At 42.4% G+C, this 20,782-nt stretch overlaps 1 protein-coding gene across 3 annotated transcripts in view; it reads right to left on the bottom strand.

Annotated features, from left to right (window-relative positions):
• The window catches only part of DNAJB6 (DnaJ heat shock protein family (Hsp40) member B6), a 78,907-nt gene that overhangs the window by 35,337 nt on the left and 22,788 nt on the right, over window positions 1-20,782 (bottom strand). For all 3 annotated transcript variants that reach the window (XM_058534177.1, XM_058534188.1, XM_058534197.1), the window contains 4 exons: window positions 19,123-19,213; window positions 14,478-14,587; window positions 12,123-12,182; window positions 11,188-11,298 (listed from right to left, as the gene is read on the bottom strand). In XM_058534177.1, coding sequence (XP_058390160.1) covers window positions 11,188-11,298; window positions 12,123-12,182; window positions 14,478-14,587; window positions 19,123-19,187 — 346 coding nt within the window. In that variant the 5' untranslated portion in view covers window positions 19,188-19,213. Of the gene's footprint in view, window positions 1-11,187; window positions 11,299-12,122; window positions 12,183-14,477; window positions 14,588-19,122; window positions 19,214-20,782 lie in introns of those variants that run through there.

Here is a 20,782-nt window from a genome sequence, read left to right as displayed (position 1 = left end):
ATTGGTAGAATATTAATTGTAAAATATAATTTTAATAGAAAATTACTAACATAAATAGACATCATCTTGCTACTAGAGATAACCAAAATGTTCTCCTGAAAATGGAAATAAGATTAGCCTTGACAGTTTAGAATTTTTTGATTATCAATTAATAAGCACTTACTGAAAACATATGAATTATACAAACTTTTTAAAAATTTTACTGAGGTTCTATGAAATTAATCAATGCTATATTTGAGGGGGACAGGGGAATGGGGATTCTGCGAGAAATAAAAACAAGGAATCCTGACAGATGGTAAGATAGAAATGCATGCAGAGGAAAGAGAAAAGCAACCCACAACACAAAAACTACAGAATTAGTATGGCGTATTTTTAAGATGCGAGGCAAAGAAGGGGGTCAATACATTTTAGTAGTGATATAAAAGAAAATGATAAGAGTAAACACAAATTAACACATAACAAGCAGTGAAACCAAGCAGACAGTGAGACTCATGGTGCAATTCAAGTTTATAAACAAAGGTGACCTGAGAAATGTAGTGCCTCAAGGTTAACTAGGGCAGTGATCTCAAAGGACATCCACAAAGACAAGTGCATGTGTCACCCACAGGACCCCCAAATAACAATGAATGGCTAGGCAAGGCTGAGGTGGCTTAAGAAAAGCTCCGAATGGGGGCAGGGAAAGAGAGGAGGCATAAACTTGGCCTTTATCTAATGCTAAGCACAGGAAAATGGGCCTGAAGAAGGAAACATTTAGGAAAACTGGTCACTGAGGCTTGTTAGAAGATCTAGAAAAGAGAAAGTGCTAGAGGTGGAGGAAGCAACACATGTAATCCCAATGCAGAGACTCACTCCATCGGCCCCCAAGGGAGAATGTAAGTCACAGAGGGTAAGGGGTGAGAACTGCTGCTGTTAGCAAGAAGTGAAGCCCCAAATTTTACTGATTTTGCAACTTACTTCCCACATTCCACAGTAAACGCTACCCTTTCAAAAATAATTTTAAGAAACTCATTTTTAAGCTACCTTGTCCACAGGGCTTACAGACCCATTATTACAATATTCAGAAGTATGAATAGGAAAAAGTTAATCATAAACTCTGTCTAAAGCTAATAACACTTTGTGAATTTCTCCAGACTTCATTCCTATTCAAATAAAATCCAAGCATTCTATTTAGTGACTTTTTACCTTATTACCATGGCCTACACACCTGCCACACCATTCAAATTTTATACATCAGATCCACAAAATGGCGGGTAATTAACACTCTTGTTTAGATCACCCAGGTTAAGAAAAAGAAATGTTACAAACACAGTTTAAACTCACTGTACAATAACTCTCTCATTCTCCCCTAAGAAATAACCATTAAAAAGAATTCACCTGACCAGCTTTAGACTTTTACTACCCATGCACAAACCCCTAAACCATGCTGTTCTTCTGCACTCTAAAACTTTACTTACAGTGAATCACACTGTTTGTGTCCCTCTGCAATGCCCCTTTTATTGCTGCTATCAAGATTAGTTTAGTTATAATTTCTTTAGGTTCATACAGAATCCTTAAACGTTGTTCACAGACTTTCGAGTGCAATTTAAACCAGTGTCCGTGTGACACCACTATTAAACAAGCGGCTTTAGCATGTTTATACCCTGAGCTAAATTAAGACTTCTGTAAATATAAAATCACCTTCTTTAGAAGCTACTTCAAAAGCTGGTTTAGAATTCTGTTACGAGAGTTAAGACCAGTGCCTTTTCAGTTACATTTTCTTGTATTTTAAAAAAATATTTTATCTTGTTTGTTTTCGTATTGATATTATGCAGCCTTTTCAGTTACATTTTCTTGTATTTTAAAAAAATATTTTATCTTGTTTATTTTTCTATTGATATTATGCAGCCTAAACATGACTTTCTACAATTCAGGTATTCACTGAATTTTAACATATAATTTCAATATTAAAGTCACACAAGTTAACCCTGAAAATGAAAAGTCTTACTTAATAACACTCATGGTAACACTAAGAAAAACATTCTTTTTCTTTAAGTATCATCCTTTCTAATGAAGTGTTGTTAAAAGTTGTCAACTGTGCAATTAGACAAATCTTTATTAAGAGCTTCTTATCGATGGCTGTTACTGGTTTTCACCCGTTCAAAAAGCAATTTGGGAGTATGTACCAGGAGCTTTTAAAATCTTCAGCCCCCTCGGGCCGGCCCCGTGGCTCAGCAGTTAAGTGCACGCGCTCCGCTACTGGCGGCCCGGGTTCGGATCCCTGGCGTGCACCGACGCACCGCTTCTCCGGCCATGCCGAGGCCGAGTCCCACATACAGCAACTAGAGGGATGTGCAACTATGACATACAACTATCTACTGGGGCTTTGGGGAAAAAATGGAGGAGGACTGGCAATAGATGTTAGCTCAGAGCCAGTCTTCCTCAGCAAAAAGAGGAGGATTAGCACGGATGTTCGCTCAGGGCTGATCTTCCTCACAAAAAAACAGAAAAATCTTCAGCCCCCAAACTACATACAATTTTTAAAAACCATTAACCCAGCAATTCTACTTCGGGGAAATCAACTCATCTCAGACAGGGAATAATTTAGCTGCACTAAGGGAGTTCAAAGCATTATTTACAGTGAAAATCGTAAATAACCTAGTTTTCCAGTAAAGGAGGAGGTAAATAAATGGAGAGTACATTAAATGCAGATTTTCAAATGGTTATAGAATTTAAGCTTCAGAAAACGGCAGGAGAGAACATACATGTACACACCATAACTATAACATCTAAAAAACGTTAACAGCAGGCTTTCAACTGGTGGCAAGACCAAGGCTGACCCCCTCCTCCTCTCACCTCATTTATATTTTCCCAATTCTTACAATGAGTACACACTATGGATTATTTTTGAGGTTGAATAGAATATATACATTTATATTTTAGAAATAAGTTTTAACAACTCATGTTAACATAACCAAATGTGCTACCAAGTACTTTCTAACTTGCACCTCACCAGGTGTACAGACCACAGCCAGAAAGGAAGTATGCAATGGAGTCATAAATACCAGCTACGGATGGCCAAGCGCCCCATTAGAGAAATGAGGACTGTCACTGCGGTGGGTATCTCCTCCTCATCCTGCTATGAATACGTCTGTGCATACCTATTAGTAAACACTAAGCAAATGTCTTTGCCGCCTTGCCTCTCTCACCCCCGTATCATGTCACCAGAAGACACAGTGTGTATCACAGCATCTCCACCGTGGGAAATCAAGGAAAAGAGTAAACTCAAGGACCTCACTTCCTTTTTGGGGAAACCGTTAGTGCATTTTTGGTTATATGCAGGACAGCTGTTGTCCTGTTAGCCAGAATGATGATCTTGTTCTTGTCTTTATTTGGAGATTACGTATGGGTTAAGGAGATGATGAGTACGGGTGCCAACATGACAAGAGGTGGACCTGTGATGGTTAATTTTATGCATCAACTTGAAGGGACCGCAGGGTACTCGGGTATCCGTCAAACATCATTCCTAGTGAGTTTCTGAAGGTGTTTTCAGATACGATTAACATTTAGATCAGTAGACTGAGCAGAGCAGACTGGCCTTCCAAATGTGTGTGGGCCTTGTCCCATCAGTTGAAAGGCTGAACAGAACAAAAGGCTGACCTTCTTCCCAAGAAAGAGAATTCTCCTGCTTGATGGCTTTTAAACTGGAACACTGGCTCGTCCAGCCCTTTGGACTCAAACTGGGACACCAGCTCTGCAGATTTTGAACTCGTCAGTCTCCATAATCAAGTGAGTCAATCCTTTATACTAAATTTCTTCAGATATAGATACAGAGATAGAAACAAAGATATACAGATACAGATCCTGTTGGTTCTGTCTCCCTGGAGACCCCTAATGACAGATATGGGAAAATTAAAAAATGTATCTTGATCATTTTACAAGTTGTCTTCAAGTAAGTCTTCAGGCCCTCACACAACTTGGTGTCCTGAGACATAAACGTGACCTCAAACAGGCACATGTCTACGTTATGACTTAACTCTCTCAACTCAGGGTGCTAGGTGTCCTCTATCAAACATACCTTCAAAATCTTGTAAGATCCTACCATTCTCTCGGAAATACTAAACCCAATCCATTAAAGGAAGGGTTCATGATAACAGCAAGATACCAATCCCCAATCTAAGTAACTGTCAAACTTATGACAAAAAATACACTGAATTGAATACACTGAGCACAAAACACATATAACCAATGTTTACATGCACATATGCATACAAAAAGCCATACATTTTCTGAAGTTTTGCCAAGCGTCAGAACCTGACGGAATAACAACCACGTAACAACGAAGAGAAACCAACTCAAATGAAATGCTTTAACCAGGCACCAAAGGAAAGCACAGGAGCAAACCAAGGACCGTGAGTAACACCACTCTTACCCTCCAGCCTGAAGTTACCATTGCAGTACACACAGGACCCCAGCAAGGAGGGGCCGCATTAATAATTTAAGGCACCAGCTGCTCCTTTCCCCGTGGCCTCACACTATTAGTGCCCTAGAAACACAGAAAAACTGGAACAAAAAAGACAACAATCTAAAAAGCACCATGACCATTTCAAACAAAGGAAAATATTCACTCTATTATAGTTTCAAAGCTAAGCTCTACAGCAGCCCTTAGAAAGGGGGGAAACGCTTGGAACTCAAAGGCTGAGTGGAGCAGACAGACTTCTCTGAGACCACCCAGCTGACCCCAACACCACCAACTAACACTACAACACTCCTTTACTACAACCCACATTTTTAAAATGTTCTTTCTTACATATTCAGAAGTCAGAAAAACTATTTGGAAGGAATCTGAAATAAACAGAAATGGGGTAAAATTAAAAAAACACCCATAGCACCACACAAAATTGGAACCCTCAGGAGAATGGGTTTTGGGGGCACACTTCTCCACTGCTGAATCAGCACCTGGTTTGGTGCCTGGCACGTAATAAATACTTGCCAAACGAACATATACTTCTCAAGTTCCCATACAATCATTTTGTTACAAATATAATCTCTAAAAGAAAAGAAGGGGGAAGCGAGGGAGGAGAAAGAAAAATAGAGACATTTTTGAAAGATACATGCACCAACCTGAATGTGTTCCCAGTGAACACTTTGGGAAATCTGAGAATGAAAATGAATAGTGGGAATGGACTATACATTATATTGTTAGGAGACAACTCTCCATGAGTCACTCACATTTTTGTGCATCTCTGAATAAAGGCATCGACAGCTTCTGTTCAAGACTATCTTATTCAGGATATTTATATAGCAAACTTCTTTGGAAGATACAGACTCTTGCTCCCTCCGGGGCAGAAGGAACATTTGTTTCCTGACTAGGATAAAAAGATATAATCTCACTGTAAGGGCAAGTGAGACAGGTTTGCCAGCAGCCCCTGGTAAGGCTTGGGGATTTCTATCTCAGCTTGGGATTCCTCAGCTGTGAGGCTCATGCTATCAAATATGCTGTAAGTAATCAAGTTTTGTGTCTCTAAAAAAACAAATCTAATCTCTAGTTACATCCTAGGTCTCGGTGGAACACTGTATGTTTTCTAAAAGTTGCAAAAATCCATCCAAGTCAAAGATCCAAAATACACACACTGGATCCCAATGGTCCTCTTTCAGATACCAACAGACGCCCGGTGTTCCGTGAGAATCTTTCCTCCCAAGGAAATGATTTCCTCACAGAAGGAACCTACGAAGACAACTGTACCTTAGCTTGCAGGGTGTCCTCTGTCTCTTCCTGCCTTCACATCTGCTTTACTATCCCTCACACTGTGTTGCACCCGTTCAACTTCCATAAACGGAAGTTGTTAGTGTTAGGAAGCCGACCACAGCGTAACTCCCCTCATCCTGTATCTGCAACCACAGAACATCTCCAACTTCCAAGCAAGGAAGGGGCTCCCTCAACTACAGGGACTAAAATTCCATGAGAAAGAGATAAGCACAACCTACGTGAAACTCAGGAAAACTCTGACCCACGTGATGAGAACCCACAGGGGATGAGGTACTGGCTTCCCCTGGGGGGAAAACAAACAGCACACAGAGGGCTCGCCTGCCAGGGTGATCCACACACAGCTGCAGAATCCCATTACACGGCTGCACGCCTGCTGCGTGGGTGGCCAGCACTGCTGTTCTCAGGGCCCAGAAAACAACTCTCAGAAGGACCTTTTCAAGAAACCACTTTTTCTCCCTATTGGGGGGAGGTGTGCTGAGGGGTGAGAGGAACAAATGTCTCACCGTCACTAAGCATATACTGAAAACACCTGAAAAGAAGCCGAGAATCACTAGCATAGCACCCACCCCTCACTGCCAGCATAATTTCAAGTGAAAATGAACAACTTTCAAATGCCAGCTCCACATTCCCACAGCAAGAGCTCTCCAATACACATAGAACCATACCTCACGTTCTTCAAGACAAGCGCACCAGAGCAGTGAATCCCCCAACGTGAGAGAAATAAGCGGAGAAGCCACAGGGCGGCAGTGCTGACTGCTCCCCTCCCTCGTCCAGGACCACATGCTTTGTATTTGTAGTCCTTCTAAAAGTTACATGAAAAATGTTTTTATTTTAGCTACTTTAGCTGGAAACCAGTCTATGGCATCACATCTTTACATGGACTTTGTCTTATTCCTTGCCTGCTTTCACATTACACGTGTGCAGGTATGCGCGTGCAAGACTCTGTCCTTCAGTAATGAAGGACCTTCGTTACAGACGTGCAGCACTGTATTGAGACCACACAAGCTGCAGGGTTGCAGGTCCATATGTGGGGTTACTCCCAACTGCCATGCCCCTCCCACCACAGTCTATACTTTAACTTCTAGTTCCTCTTAGCATGTCTAACTTTCAAGGTTTCTCCTTCTTTCCCCTTTCAAAATCTGCTGCTTCTAAACTGTACAGACAACTCGGTAAGGAAGACAACATTATAGGCTGAATTGTGTCCCGCTCAAAAGATGCTGAATCCCTAACCCTCGGGGCCAGTGAATGTGACCTTATTTGGGAACAGGGTCTTTGCAGATGATCAAGTTAAGATGAGGTCATCAGGGTGGGCCCTAATCCAGCATCACGAGTGTTCTTAGAAAAGAAAAAGGGGAAATTTGGACAGAGAAAGAAAGACACATACAGAGGGGACACAATGTGAAGACATCTACATGCTAAGGACTGTCTGGGGCCACCAGAAGCTGGAGAGACCTGGAAGAAATGCTCCCTCACAGGGAACCAGCCCCGCCCAGGCCCTGATCTAGACTTGCAGCCTCCAGAAGTGGGAGACATCACTCTGCAATTTAGGCCACCCATTCTGTGGTACTTTGTAACGGCAGCCTCAGGACACTACCACACACCCAAACCCTGCTTCCAGGGTCTGTAAGCACTGGCTCTGAAGTGAAAGACAACGTGTGAGACAGCGGGTCTGCAGCTCCCAGGGTCCCCACCCTTCTTGTTTCTTCAGGTATCTCCAAGACAGTTACGAGTTTCTGACCAAGGCACTAGTAGCAGAAACTTTTTATTCCAGATACACTTTAAGCTGGCCTCCTCACAAGAAAGAGATGGGCGGGTCTTCCACAGCTACTGCTGCTCGAGCAGCACCTCGAGCTCCGGCCCGCTGTCCTCGCTCAGCAGCTCCTCGCACTCCTCACTGAGCTCCTCCGCGTCCCCCAGACTTGCCTCGTCCTCACTGGATATAAACTCCAATTCCTCACTCAGAAGCTCGCCCTGGCCCCGGCTACAGCCTTCGCTCGGCTCATCTTCACTAAAGACATCCAGTTCCTCGCTGGATATCACATCCAAAACCTCACTGTTCTCTTCGCTCTGGGTGTCTTCCACCGTCTCCTCAAGACAGGGCTGGTCTAGCTCTTCACTAGGCTCCAACTCCTCACTCGCCACCTCCTCGAACCCTGGGGGAGCAAAATCACCGACTCACTATGTTAAAATTAACTTGGGCTCAGGACAATTAGGCTTCTACCCTCCTCTATAGAATTATGCTTCCCTCCAAAGGCCTGCTCTCCCTGGGTCTCCATGCCATAATATTTCTCTATTGCCACACTAATTTTTTCATTCACCAAGGCTTACAAGATGGATTGTGAAGGAAAAATATGCTAAAATGAGCAGGTTCTCTGGAAATGATGTTAGGTTTTAAAGTTTGGTTTTGGCTTTTCAACATGAGAATACAAGTAAGTAAAAATGTCAAGTTATGCCCACACAATTCTTCCAAACAATATTTCCTGCTACGACTCTAACGATCAAAAGGCACTGATATTAATTACTTTTCTTAGAACATCACTTCACTGAGTAATGGTATCCTATAATAATAAACAAATGAACATATCACTCAATTCAAATTAATGCAATCCCTATTCATTAATTTTGTGACAAGGGCTCATTTTTGTGGGTGCCATATTTGGGGAAAAATTTAAACAAAGTCAGCTAGCCTCAGGAGCTTTGCTTGCACCCCTCCATTTCGGAGCCAGCATTCAGTGCTGGTTTTAGAATCAGCCTCTACTATGTCTTCTGGGACGGCATCTAGTGTCACGGAGGAGTCAACATCAGCAGGACCCCAGGCCCAAGTCCTCTTTGTCACAATGTGACAGTTCCCACAGCTCAGTCCTCGGGCACAGAACTGCTTACAGTCCGTCCAACACCATTCACACCCCAACTCCTCCCCCCAGCTCTCTGGTTCTCTGAGTTTCCTCCTCTTTCATTTGGGGAGTCTGAAGTCAGACACAGGATTATATACTCTCAAAAATGCAAAGTGCAGCTCAGAATGTCTTTTAACAGATTTTGAACTAGTTTTTTGGAAGCCTGAACAGGAAAGAAAAAAAAACAGTTGGTCATGTGAAAAATTAAGACTAAAAAATAATGTGCTACTATAAATGTACCTAACAGGGTTGGGGAAACAAGATTTGGATGCTGATAAACATCAACTAAAGCAGTGCCAAAGCAGGAATGCCTAGCCCTGCACTCACTCACATCTACACTAAACATACCGCCAGCAGGCTGCACCATCACTTCACACATGTAGTAGCCATGGAGTATCTTCTTCTCCTTCGTGTAAATCCTTAGAGCCTGAAAATGGAAGTCACCTAGAACACCTACAAGAATGGATTGAAGAAGTATCACTGCCACACTAGTCATGGGAAACACAGGGGGAATGCCTATGGTTAAAATGTGACCATCTCACTATCTAAAACACAGGGTCCAAGAGGCTGGAATTACAGTAAGACTAGTTATCTCATAAACTGGACTGAGTCCAATAGAGGAAATTTCCACCAAAATGAGCCATACATGGCAATCTGTAATCCTTCTAGGTGAAATATACATGCATGTAAAGACTTCTTTACACACACAAATCTCACAATTTAGATGTGAAAGTAGATTTAAACAGCTAAGTACATAAGTAAAAACTATACGTTACTTGCTCACTCACATCTAATTATAATCTCTACACCTTCTTTACTCTAGAAGGAACTGCTCAAGGAAAATCATTTTTAATGAGGAAGCTTGGCCAGTCATATTTTTTTCCCAAGGGAAACAAAATCTGGCTACAATTCAATCACTAAGAGATTCTTCCCTCTTACTCTTTAAAAAAATCACGTAAGACATAAAGCATGTTTAAGACGCATGGCCTCAGGCTCAGAGAAATGGGCCTGCTTTACCTCTCTTTGCCGCCCCCACTCCTTGCGTACCCTAGAACCGAAGCCCCAGGTGGCATATGAGGCATTCTTCCTCACTTGGCCACCAGGAGACTCATGCTATCCAAACACAACACTTCACCCAATACTGCCCTGCTCCCCAAAACACACATCTGGAGTTTGCTAAAGGCTGCAAGGAGACACAAAGGTAATTTTAAGACAGGAAAGACCATTCACTTCTTTGTATTTTTCTTACAGTACGATTTCTTGCCTACATGAAGGCCAATTAATAAAGGATATAAATACAATTTTATTTCGTATTTATAGGTAGCCTTCCCAATACCTATTTTTATGTTTATGGTAGCAGTAATTAAAGCAAAAAAGACCACCTACAGTCTTCTCCCCTATCCCAAGTTGAACATTCCCCTGCTTAGCTTTCGCTGTTACGTTTGTTAATGAAAAGGCTAACATACGCTAGCTGTCCTTCCCTTCCTTGGAAAGCTACCTTCTTACAAAGTCAGGCCATACCATAGTAAAAAATAAGGAAAATCTCTCTGAATCCCCAACTGAAATAAACTGAAGGACTGCACGTTCAGTTTAAAAGGCCCAATACCTACCAGACACGGTAGCGGACTCCCTCTCCGTGCCTATGTTGGGCAGGGTCCACTGGTTTCCCCCATGTTGTCTGTAGAGAACCGTTCTCCTTGTTTCTCTCCTGAGGGGCTGCATGTGGTGTGCAGGCTCTTCCGCCAGGCAATGAAGGGAGTCCACACAGGATGTGTTTCCCCTCAATGAGCCAAAGGACAAAGTGACTAAGGCAGCAGTGAACCCTGACCTCCCAAGTCGCCCAGCACACCAGACGGTTGCAGCAGTGGAGAGGACGCTCTAACAATGGACGGCAAACAACAATTCCCGACACTGCCCGAGTCCGAGAGACACACAAAAACCTAGGATAGGGCATCAGGACTACGGGGGCAGTTGATGGGAAAATCCTGTCTCCTATGGCGAAACAGCAGCTAGAACACCATGGTTACTCTTGCAACGAGGAATACTGGTGCTGCCTTGCTCTATCCGTGAACTTTCTTTTCACAAATTGTAAACTCAGTCACAATACACCACAATTAGAAAGAGAAAAACAGGTTTATAGATCAAATGTCTTCTTAACATGTATGCACTAGGATGCTTAGTGTTTTTAATCAGAACATTACCCGGCAAATTCACATAGAATTCAGTGTTCCAAAGAAAACAGCATTTCTGAGCCCCCAGCATCCTGGTCCTTATCACTTTCTGAGATGGCAAAGGAAGGTAATTAGGGCCACACAGTGAAGGGAACGAATCCATTAAAACCTTTATTATTTTTAATGTGCAAGGTGTAAATTCAGAAAAACCTTCAAAAGGGAGGAGGAAAAAGGGTTTCAGAAGTCTTATGCTGCTAAAACACAAAGTTTAGGGACAAGATACCATGGTAACACCGGTAATTACACAGAAAGGCATGTCAGTCTTCATGTGAGTCATGGATACATCAAGTAAACGATGACCAAGACATTAACTTACCGAAGAAGTCGAATGAAAACGGGTCCCTTCCACCAAAAAATTCCCTGAAGACCTCATCTGGATTACGGAATGTGAAGCCAAACTCAAATGGGCTGTCAAAGTGACTTCCACCTACACAAGCACAGCACAGCTTTTAGTTTGCGAACTCTTGTGTTTAGCAGGCAAACAATTATTTGTCTATAGAACATTACTTAAATCAAAACCTAAAAAAAGAAAATATTTCATAAACCGGAGGCTCTAAAATTCAAAACACGAGTCCTGCCTTGATGGAAACCCTCTGTGCCCAGAGTGATATACATGCTCTGACTACAGCGGTCCTGTTTCACAGCATCAGCGCACCCTGGTGCTTTCTCACCATCTCTAAATTTATATGGGCACATTAACATCACACACCACTGTTATTTTTTGTTACAAAACTTCATGTAAACCAAGCATAAACATTCACTCATCCAACTAGCCTATGGGTGCTTTGGAGCATTAGTTTCCAAATGCCCCCCTGTGGAAGCTGCAGGATGGCAGGCTGTTACAGGAACGTTTTATCAAAAATACACATCTAGGCCTCACCACCAGAGGCAGTTATTTTAGTTTTTCAGTACAATTTGTTTTTTAAACCCTAAGGATATTCTGACATAACATAAGGTACCAATCTGGGGGTACAAACTTAGTGATATTACAGTTAAGGCTGTAAATTATTTCTTATCTACAAAAAGTACACCAACATATACTTTCTAGTCTAACAAAAGATTTTTAATAGGCCTTTTAAATGCTATCAATCTCCTTCCTCTTCCCTAATTCATCCCACTTGCTAGGATGCATCTGTATCTACTGAAAGACATCTCTGTCCCCGAGAACTAACAGATTCAACCCTCCTCAAGACCTTGTCTCCAGATCACCCCACTCATCACCACAAGGAGAGAAAATCCACATTTACATACCTCCACCTCCACCATTTAATCCTTCTTTGCCATATCTGTCATAGATGTCCCGTTTTTTAGCTATAAATTTAAAAAGAAAAGTCAGTAAAGACCTAGTTCTTTTCCCCTCAAAATTCAATAGATAAAGTATTTCCAAAATTGTAAATCAAAAAACCATACAATTTTAAATTTTTCACAATTAGTTTTAAGGAGTTAGGCCCCCCTTACTTTAAAGCAAAGAGGGGGAAGAGGGAAAATCTCTCCTTAAAAACCTCTGGGAACAATTTTTAAGTATTATTAAGTTTAAAATGTGATTATAAATATTAAAATATTCATGTCCCTCAACTGCCCACAGAGCCCATGGCAAACTACATTAAAACCACAGTACGAAGTTACAAAATTATCCCAAACCTAGAAAAGTCCCTTCTTGCTACCAAGTCCAACTGGGGGATGAGATCCAAGGCACAAGGAGAACAGGACAGGGCTTCGGTGAGGGTGGAAAGCAGATGTACTAAAAGCCAGACAAAGAGCTAGCCCTGCCCTACAGGCTCATTCCCCCCTGTAAGGCAACAGCCCAGCCAGCCTTGATGATGTGCTACTGTCCTCTGTCCTCTTACAATTTACGTTCTAGAATAAAAAGAACTACAATGTAGCCCTGTTTAAACACGGAGGTTCTTTTGATACATCACGTGTGTTCCCCCAAAATCTCATGTTCTACAAAATCATGCAGTAAAATAACAGAGGTTATGAGGAAAACGGATGAATAAGCAAACCAATTACAGCCAGTTTTGGGGAACCAGAGCCCTGAAAAGAACAGTAACCGCACCTGTGAAGATGCCTCTCAAGAGTCCAGCTGAGGCTGGAGGTTGCCCAAGGGAACATGAAAAATACACGCTCACGCAACAAGAAGAGGACAACAGCATTTTTATGGGAATTTAGAAGTTCTCTTTCTGCCAAATATCAAATTTGGGTTTAGTCCTGGACTTTTCTAAAGTTCCTGGTCCGTGAAATCCACAAATCTAGGAGTGCTGGATCAGCACAAACAAGATGACACTGAGGTCCCGTGTATTTGCTGTCAGGCTAGCTCAAAAACCCGACTGTTGATTTACGACGCAGTGATAAAATCAACAATGTCTTTCAGGAGTGACCCTGACCATGTGTGGACACGCTCCCTGTGGGCAGTGAATCAGTCTCCAACTGTTTTGATACCTCTGCCTTGACTCACACCAAGTCATCCAGTGCTGCTTTCTGGCAAGGTGGTGTCAGCATGTTTCCAGTTTTCTTACAAAGTTCCACACTGCTCTCCTTATCCCAGCACCCATACCTTCACCAAGAACCCAGTGACTGTATCTGGCTAAGAGCTAACCTTTCACATAATTCATGAAGCTAGGCTAACAGATCTGACTTGCAATAACATGGCATACCTATGCTCTAGACCTGGGGTGGGAAAACATACCTAGAAGTTTTGAAGTCTAAATCTCAGCTGTATGCTCAATTCCTTATTTCCTGAAACTAAGGAAGTCCTCTCCAGTAGTAAAAATCAATACATTAGCAAAGTATGTTTAAGTAGGCAATGGAGGGGCTGGCCTGGTGGCGTAGCAGTTAAGTTCACGCGTTCTGCTTCGGCAGCCCAGGGTTCACTGGTTCAGATCCTGGGCACGGACCTACTCACCGCTCATCAAGCCATGCTGAGGCGGTGTCCCACACAGAAGAGCTACAACTATGATACACAACTATGTACTGGGGCTTTGGGGAGAAAAAAATAAAAAGAGGAAGACTGGCAACGGATGTTAGCACAGGGCCAGTCTTCCTTGGGGAAAAAAAAAAAAAGTACTCAATGGAGATGAGAGGTTATTACCCCAACAACAAAAGGGGCTCCACCACCATGCAGTGACCCAGACAGAGTCCTATGATCTGATCTCTCCTGTCAGTCCTCAGACCAGGGTGTCAGTACTGTTTTAAAATAGCCATCCCAGGGCCGGCCCCGTGGCTTAGCGGTTAAGTGCACACGCTCCGCTGCTGGCGGCTCGGGTTTGGATCCCGGGCGTGCACCAACGCACCGCTTCTCCGGCCATGCTGAGGCTGCATCCCACATACAGCAACTAGAAGGATGTGCAGCTATGACATACAATTATCTACTGGAGCTTTGGGGGGAAAATAAATAAATAAATAAAATCTTTAAAACAGCCATCCCAGGAGAATTCGCGAGAAACCAGGGTGCTCCACAGCACTCACAGCTAACTGCCAGGAAGGAACATGAGAGTCAAATCTTCACAACTAAGAAACTTCGTCCCCAGAGCCCCAAAGCTCAGCCAGCCACATCCATACTCTGCTATAAGGAGGCAAGGGCCCTGACCCCCATGGAGCATTACTCACCATCTGATAACACCTCATACGCCTCAGCTACTTGTTTAAATTTCCTCTCCGCTTCTTCTTTATTCTCAGGATTTTTATCTGGATGCCACTTCAGTGCCAGTTTCCGATATCTTGAAAAGAGTAAAAGGGTCTTGATCACATCCAAAGTCCGAAACCCAATAGCCTCTGAATATCATTAAGCACAAAAAAGGCTTCAGAGTGCAAACTAGTGAGATTAGTATCAGTTTCAATTGTAAAATCTCCCTTTCCTCCAACATGAAGTAAACAAGTTCTAAAATCCAGATATAGCATAATACAAACCAACCTCCAGAGAAAGAAAAATGTTACAATGTTTAAGGACCAAGGTGTGCACAGTGTGAACTTATGGTGATAAGGCTGAGAAAGTACACGGAGTATGTACAGAAAGTTCAAGGAATATTTAGTTTTGCTAAATGAGCAGGAAAGATTCAACGTGACTGTCCTCATCCTTATGTCCGCATGGCCTCACCAGCCCATTACTTCACGCATCAGTGTGGAAAGGTGGGCCACGGACCACAGCACAGTCAAGTATCCCAGCATCTTTCACAAAGCCCCCTTCTTGTGGATTCAAGATTCACTTAAAGATTCCATGACCAAGTCTGTTTCAAGGTTTCAATTAGCATAACAATCACACGCTTTTTAAATACAAAATAACACCCTTTCTTCTAATTAGTTAAACATAAGCTGCATACATTTAAGAGGGGGGGACAGTACAGGGGGAAAAGGCGTATCCCTCAAAATCTAAGACTAGAATAAGAACCTGACAGTCCTTTTAACATTCGACAAGTTATTAATGTAAGGCTGCTGAGGTTCAATTTAATTTCAGAATGTTAATCAAAAAACGTGGCTTAACGTATCAAAATCTGATTAAAACTGGAATCTACAATGCTGAAACAGTACTTTATTCTCATACCACTGTGGACCTAAACATGCAGTAGCAAACCAAAACTCAAGTGCTATAAATCCTCCATAAAAAATGACAGACCACATAAAAGACTAAAGAGAAAGAACTGATGTGCACTAGTCATGCACCACGTGCTGATGCTTCAGTGAACAACAGACCAAGTATGTAAGTGCTGGCCATAAGATCAGCACAGCCTGGATGTGCCACAGCCGCCCCATCCAAAATGGCAGAACCCCTCACCCTGAACACCATCCTAGGCTACAGGCAAACCATGACACTGGGGGTGGGGAGTCAGGGACTCCAAGGGAAGGAAGGAATTCACAGGTAGGTGAAAAGGAGCAAATGTTCGTTTGGCCACAAAGAAACAGAAGAATACTGAGGCAAGCTCAACAAACAGGCTTTTCCAGGTGCCTCCCTGCCTACCACCTGGTTCATGTGATGCCAAGGTGACAGCTCACCTCCTGAGACAGGTTTTTTTTCCTCATCTGAATTCTTTTCTGCTATTGAGGAGGAGGTAACAAGAAAAACGGAGTCTTTTCTTTCTTACAAATATTCAGCCTAAAATAATCCTCATGGTAAAGAACTACATTTTGGGGTGGCAAATTTTGTTCCCCTTAAGTACACTCTTGACGTTCGCACAAAGATAAAATCACCCAATGATGCACTTCTGAGAACATATACCCATCATTAAGTGATGCATGGCTGTAGTGCACGTGTGTGAAAACGAAGAAATGTGTGAGAATCCAGGAAGTTAACTGTATATGGCTTGTGCAAGACTACCAAAATTTTTTAGATTCAAAGCATAATACACTAAGTGTATTATGTAAAAGGTCTCGATTGTCTTTTTTCCTTTTCTTTTTTACTGTGATAACATTGGTTTATAATATTATATAAACTTCAGGTGTACATCATTATACTTCTATTTCTACATAGATTATTACATCACATTCACCACCCAAAGACTAATTAATTACATTCCATCACCACACACATGCGCCTAATCATCCCTTTCGCTCTCCTCCCTCCCCACTTCCCATCTGGTAACCACCCGTCCAATCTGTCTGTCTGTGTCTGTTCGTTGTTGTTTTTATCTTCTACTTATGAGTGAGATCATACGGTATTTGACCTTCTCCCTCCCACTTATTTCATAATACCCTCAATGTCCATCCATGTTGTCACAATTTCATGGTTTCTTATGGCTGAGTAGTATGCCACTGTGTATATATACCACATCTTCTCTATCCATTCTTCCCTTGATGGACACTTAGGTTGCTTCCAAGTCGTGGCTACTGTGAATGATGCTGCAATGAACACAAGGGTGCACGTATCTTTACACATTCATGTTTTCATGTTCTTTGGATAAATACCCAGCAGTGTATAGCTGGATTGTTCTAGTCTTAATTTTTTGAGAAATCTCCATACTGTTTTCCATAGTGGCTGCACCAGTTTGCACTCCCACCAGCAGTGTAAGAGAGTTCCCTTCTCTCTACATCGACTCCAACACTTGTTGTTTCCTGTCTTGTTAATTATAGCCATTCTGATGGGAGTGAGGTGGTATCTCATTGTAGTTTTGATTTGCATTTCCCTGACAGTTAATGACGCTGAACATCTTTTCATGTGCCTGTTGGCCATCTGTATATCTTCTTTGGAGAAATGTCTGTTCAGGTCTTTTGCCCATTTTTTAATTGGGTTGTTAGTTTTTTGTTGTTGAGATGTATGAGTTCTTTATATATTTTGGAGATTAACCCCTTATCAGATATATGGTTTGCAAATATCTTCCCCAATTGTTAGGTTGCCTTTTCATTTTGTTGATGGTTTCCTTTGCTGTGCAGAAGCTTTTTAGTTTGATGTAGTCCCATTTGTTTATTTTTTTCTATTGTTTCCGTTGCCCAGTCAGACACGGTACTTGAAAATATGTTGCTAAGACCCATGTTCAAGAGCGTACTGCCTGTTTCCTTCTAAGAGTTTCGTGGTTTCAGGTCTTGCATTCAAGTCTTTAACCCATTTTGAGTTAATTTTTGTGTATGGTGTGAGGTAACGGTCTATTTTCATTCTTTCACATGTGGCTGTACAGTTTTCCCAGCACCATTTATTGAAGAGACTTTCCTTTCTCCATTGTATGTTCTTGGCTCCCTTGTCGAAGATTAGCTGTCCATAGATGTGTGGGTTCGAATGTCTTTCAATGCTGACCTTCAGACTACAGTTTGGTTTACACACCAGTACGTTAGCACCATGGAGGGAAGGGAATCACTCAGATTGCCTGTGATGCAAACACAGTGAGACTGTAGGTTTCTCAGCAGAAATGTGAAGGGAGTGAAAGCCACACGCTGTTAGTCCTCAAACAAAAGTTTTTCTGGTCGTCGCACAGGAACAAAGCCTGGAGTCCACAAAATGGACTTTTCTATGAATATGCACCATCCATGGCTGCAATTTTGCTCATTAAAAACAAACAAGGCTAAATCTTGTCTAAATCAATATTTATTCAACTGCATGCTCAATAGGAAAATCAGGGTTCCTTTTAAGGTGATAACACCTTCTAAATTCATACTTCAAAGTCATCCTGGAGATACTGATCAATCCATGTTCCCACAGGTACTAAAACCAGTCTACTTTCTAATTGCGTCTGGCATAATGAAGGCATGTTTTTCCACCAGATAATAGAGGTACTGTGCACATATTATGTTTATTCAAGAACAGTATAATATTTCCAACTGCACCAAGCTATTATTGGCTGTGAACTGTGACCAGGGGTGAGGAAACCCAGAGGCCACTGGTGACATGGCTCTGAGCACTTCCTGAGGCCCTTCCTCGGCCTGCCTAGTCTCACCTGAACGGGCTGCTCCAACTTGGTTTCTTGGCCAAGGTTTGACACAGGGATATTCTGCAAGCAGCTTCAGGTATGCCCAACATAGCAGTCAACCTGCTGTGTTTTTTAGCATTTTAAAGAGAACTGTTTGGTTCAACAATCCTTAATTTCCATCTGCAGACCTACTAAGTCTAGCACCATAGGCTTCATCATGTATTATTAAAAAAGTTGGTTCTTACAACACAAAAGGAAACCTAATTTCCAAATATTCCAGGTTTCCTTATTAGTCTCCCTAGCTATGCTAAAAATCAATCAAATCTATTTTATGACATTTTTTGCTACGCGTTAATGTCAAATGAATTAAATAGATCCAGTGCACCTTGAGAGCCACCCATGACCTAAGACTGACCCCTCACATGGGTCGGACCCTGGTCACAAAGGTGCAAGTAGTACAGACTTCAATGTGGACCAGAATGGGTTCTAATGGTGCAGGCTGTGGCCGTACAACGGGAATTTTCAAGCAACCATACCAAGGATGTTATGGCAGCACTCTAAGAGTGCTAGGTCAACTCCATTTCAAAGTCCAATCACCAAGTTCTTTGGGATTATTTCACATCCTAAGTTTTCGATCTACTTCCAGCAGAAATGGAATCCACTGTACCAAGGCAAAGTAACAGAGGAAACCCAGTGACCTTCTCTCTCATCCCCAAATGACAACTGATGGGCTGGGCCTAGGTTCTGAGAAGGCAAAAGCTAATTTGTTAACTGCTCTTTTTAAAGCTAAAATTAAACTGCAGCATTCAAAGACTCTTATACTACATTAAATGCCCTTTTAAGAGGCAATATATAAAGTTACGCTACCCAATTATCAGTGTACAACTGCACAGATTTATTATTTCAGAAATACAATTACTTACGCCTTTTTAATATCCTCAGCTGAGGCATGTCTCTGCACGCCTAGAACTTCATAGTAATCCACCATGTTTTAAGAGGCTGTTGGAACGAGTCCTGCAAATAGAAATCCGTGGTCAATGACAAGACTGCCAAGGCTGAGTTCGTCATGGGGGTGGGAACAGAGCAGGAGAGGGAGGGAGGTATGTCGCCTCACCTCAGCACCTCAGCCTCTGGCTGAGGCCTTGTCTGGGAACTGATTCCGAGACTCATGTCCTAAGACCCTTCTTGACGTAGAAAAAAAGCTCTGAAATAGCCTAATAATAGCCTAAACTAAATAAAACTAACAGGTGACTCTGGGGCAGAGACTCAGTGCCCATTTGACCACCAGCTGACAGGCCCTTTGTGAGGATCTAGTTTTCCTGACTGGGGCCACGCTCAGGGAGCTTCTGTTACCTCCCTCCTTCAGTGTATCCCTGCGCCAGGCATTGAGCAACACTGCGGGGCCACCAGGATGAACAAAGTGTCCCTGTCCTGGCAAACACAACGTGGGAACCACACAAAGACACCTTCCACAGCTCTGTAGCTCTCACTAGGGACTAGCCAACAGCCTCCCACACATCCCCTGGGAGAGGAAAAGGAAATGTCTTTGACTACAGGGCTATTAGTGTAACTTTATCCTCTGGCTTCACACTGCTGTCCATGTACTAAACAAATATATTATTGCCCTGTTGTCAATACGAATTAGAAGGCATCCCTAGAGATTACGCCTTCAGTGGAAAACTAGCAGCAGAGAGTTGCTTCACCTGTGGTGGGTTATCCAGGTCACTTAACACGGCAGGACAGTGAAACTCCCTTCTACTACCATCTCTAAGAGGATTTCGCCTCGGGTCCCACAGACCAAAGAGGAACTACACATATGCTGCCTCTTTAAGAGGTCAAGTCTAATGAATTCTTTAAATTTGACCCGCTAAATTTAAAGTTTCATCAAACCAATGACCAAAAACTTACATAAAACAGGCCTACCCCACACAACATTACAAAGTAACTTTACCCAATAAAGCGAGTTCTTCTGTCAAGCCACTTCGCCCAAAACTGATGCCAGGCTTTCCGCAGCTTTCCCAGAAACCCTAGTAGCAGATTTTCAAAAGAAATATTCTGACTGTAAACGAATACACGAGATCATAACCTTTCTAAGGCCACGCTGCTAAGGCTGAACAATGCTGAGGTTAAATAATGCCACAACTACGAATTATCCCACTTCTCAAAACAAGATGCACAGTTGTATTAAATTTCTACTTTCCAACATTGGGCAACAATCCATGGTAAAAAAAAAAAAAAATATCTACAGGTTTCACTTGTTATCCAAAAGTCTGCTTTACATCTCCTGGCTTTTATGAAAGATCTGCATTAGTTATCTGTTTTCATTAACAGAAAGAAATCCAAAGAGGATTTTCACTTTTGCGAAAATAGCATCATCATTTGTTTTCCAGTGAGCTGTTATAGAGGCTAAGCAGTCAAGCATACTGTTGTATGTCAAGCCTTCACATCAGCCACAGCAGATGAACCTCGACCTTCCACACTAAGGCAGGCAGACACAGAAGGTGTAGGCAACAGTGACCTGCCCGATGGACTCCGAGGACGATGAGATGTTGATAGATGACCTCTTCCTCTCTCTCTCCTACA

Source organism: Diceros bicornis, chromosome 3 (assembly GCF_020826845.1).
Source record: "Diceros bicornis minor isolate mBicDic1 chromosome 3, mDicBic1.mat.cur, whole genome shotgun sequence".
Lineage (NCBI taxonomy): Eukaryota > Metazoa > Chordata > Mammalia > Perissodactyla > Rhinocerotidae > Diceros > Diceros bicornis.
This window is presented reverse-complemented; position numbering and strand designations above follow the sequence as displayed.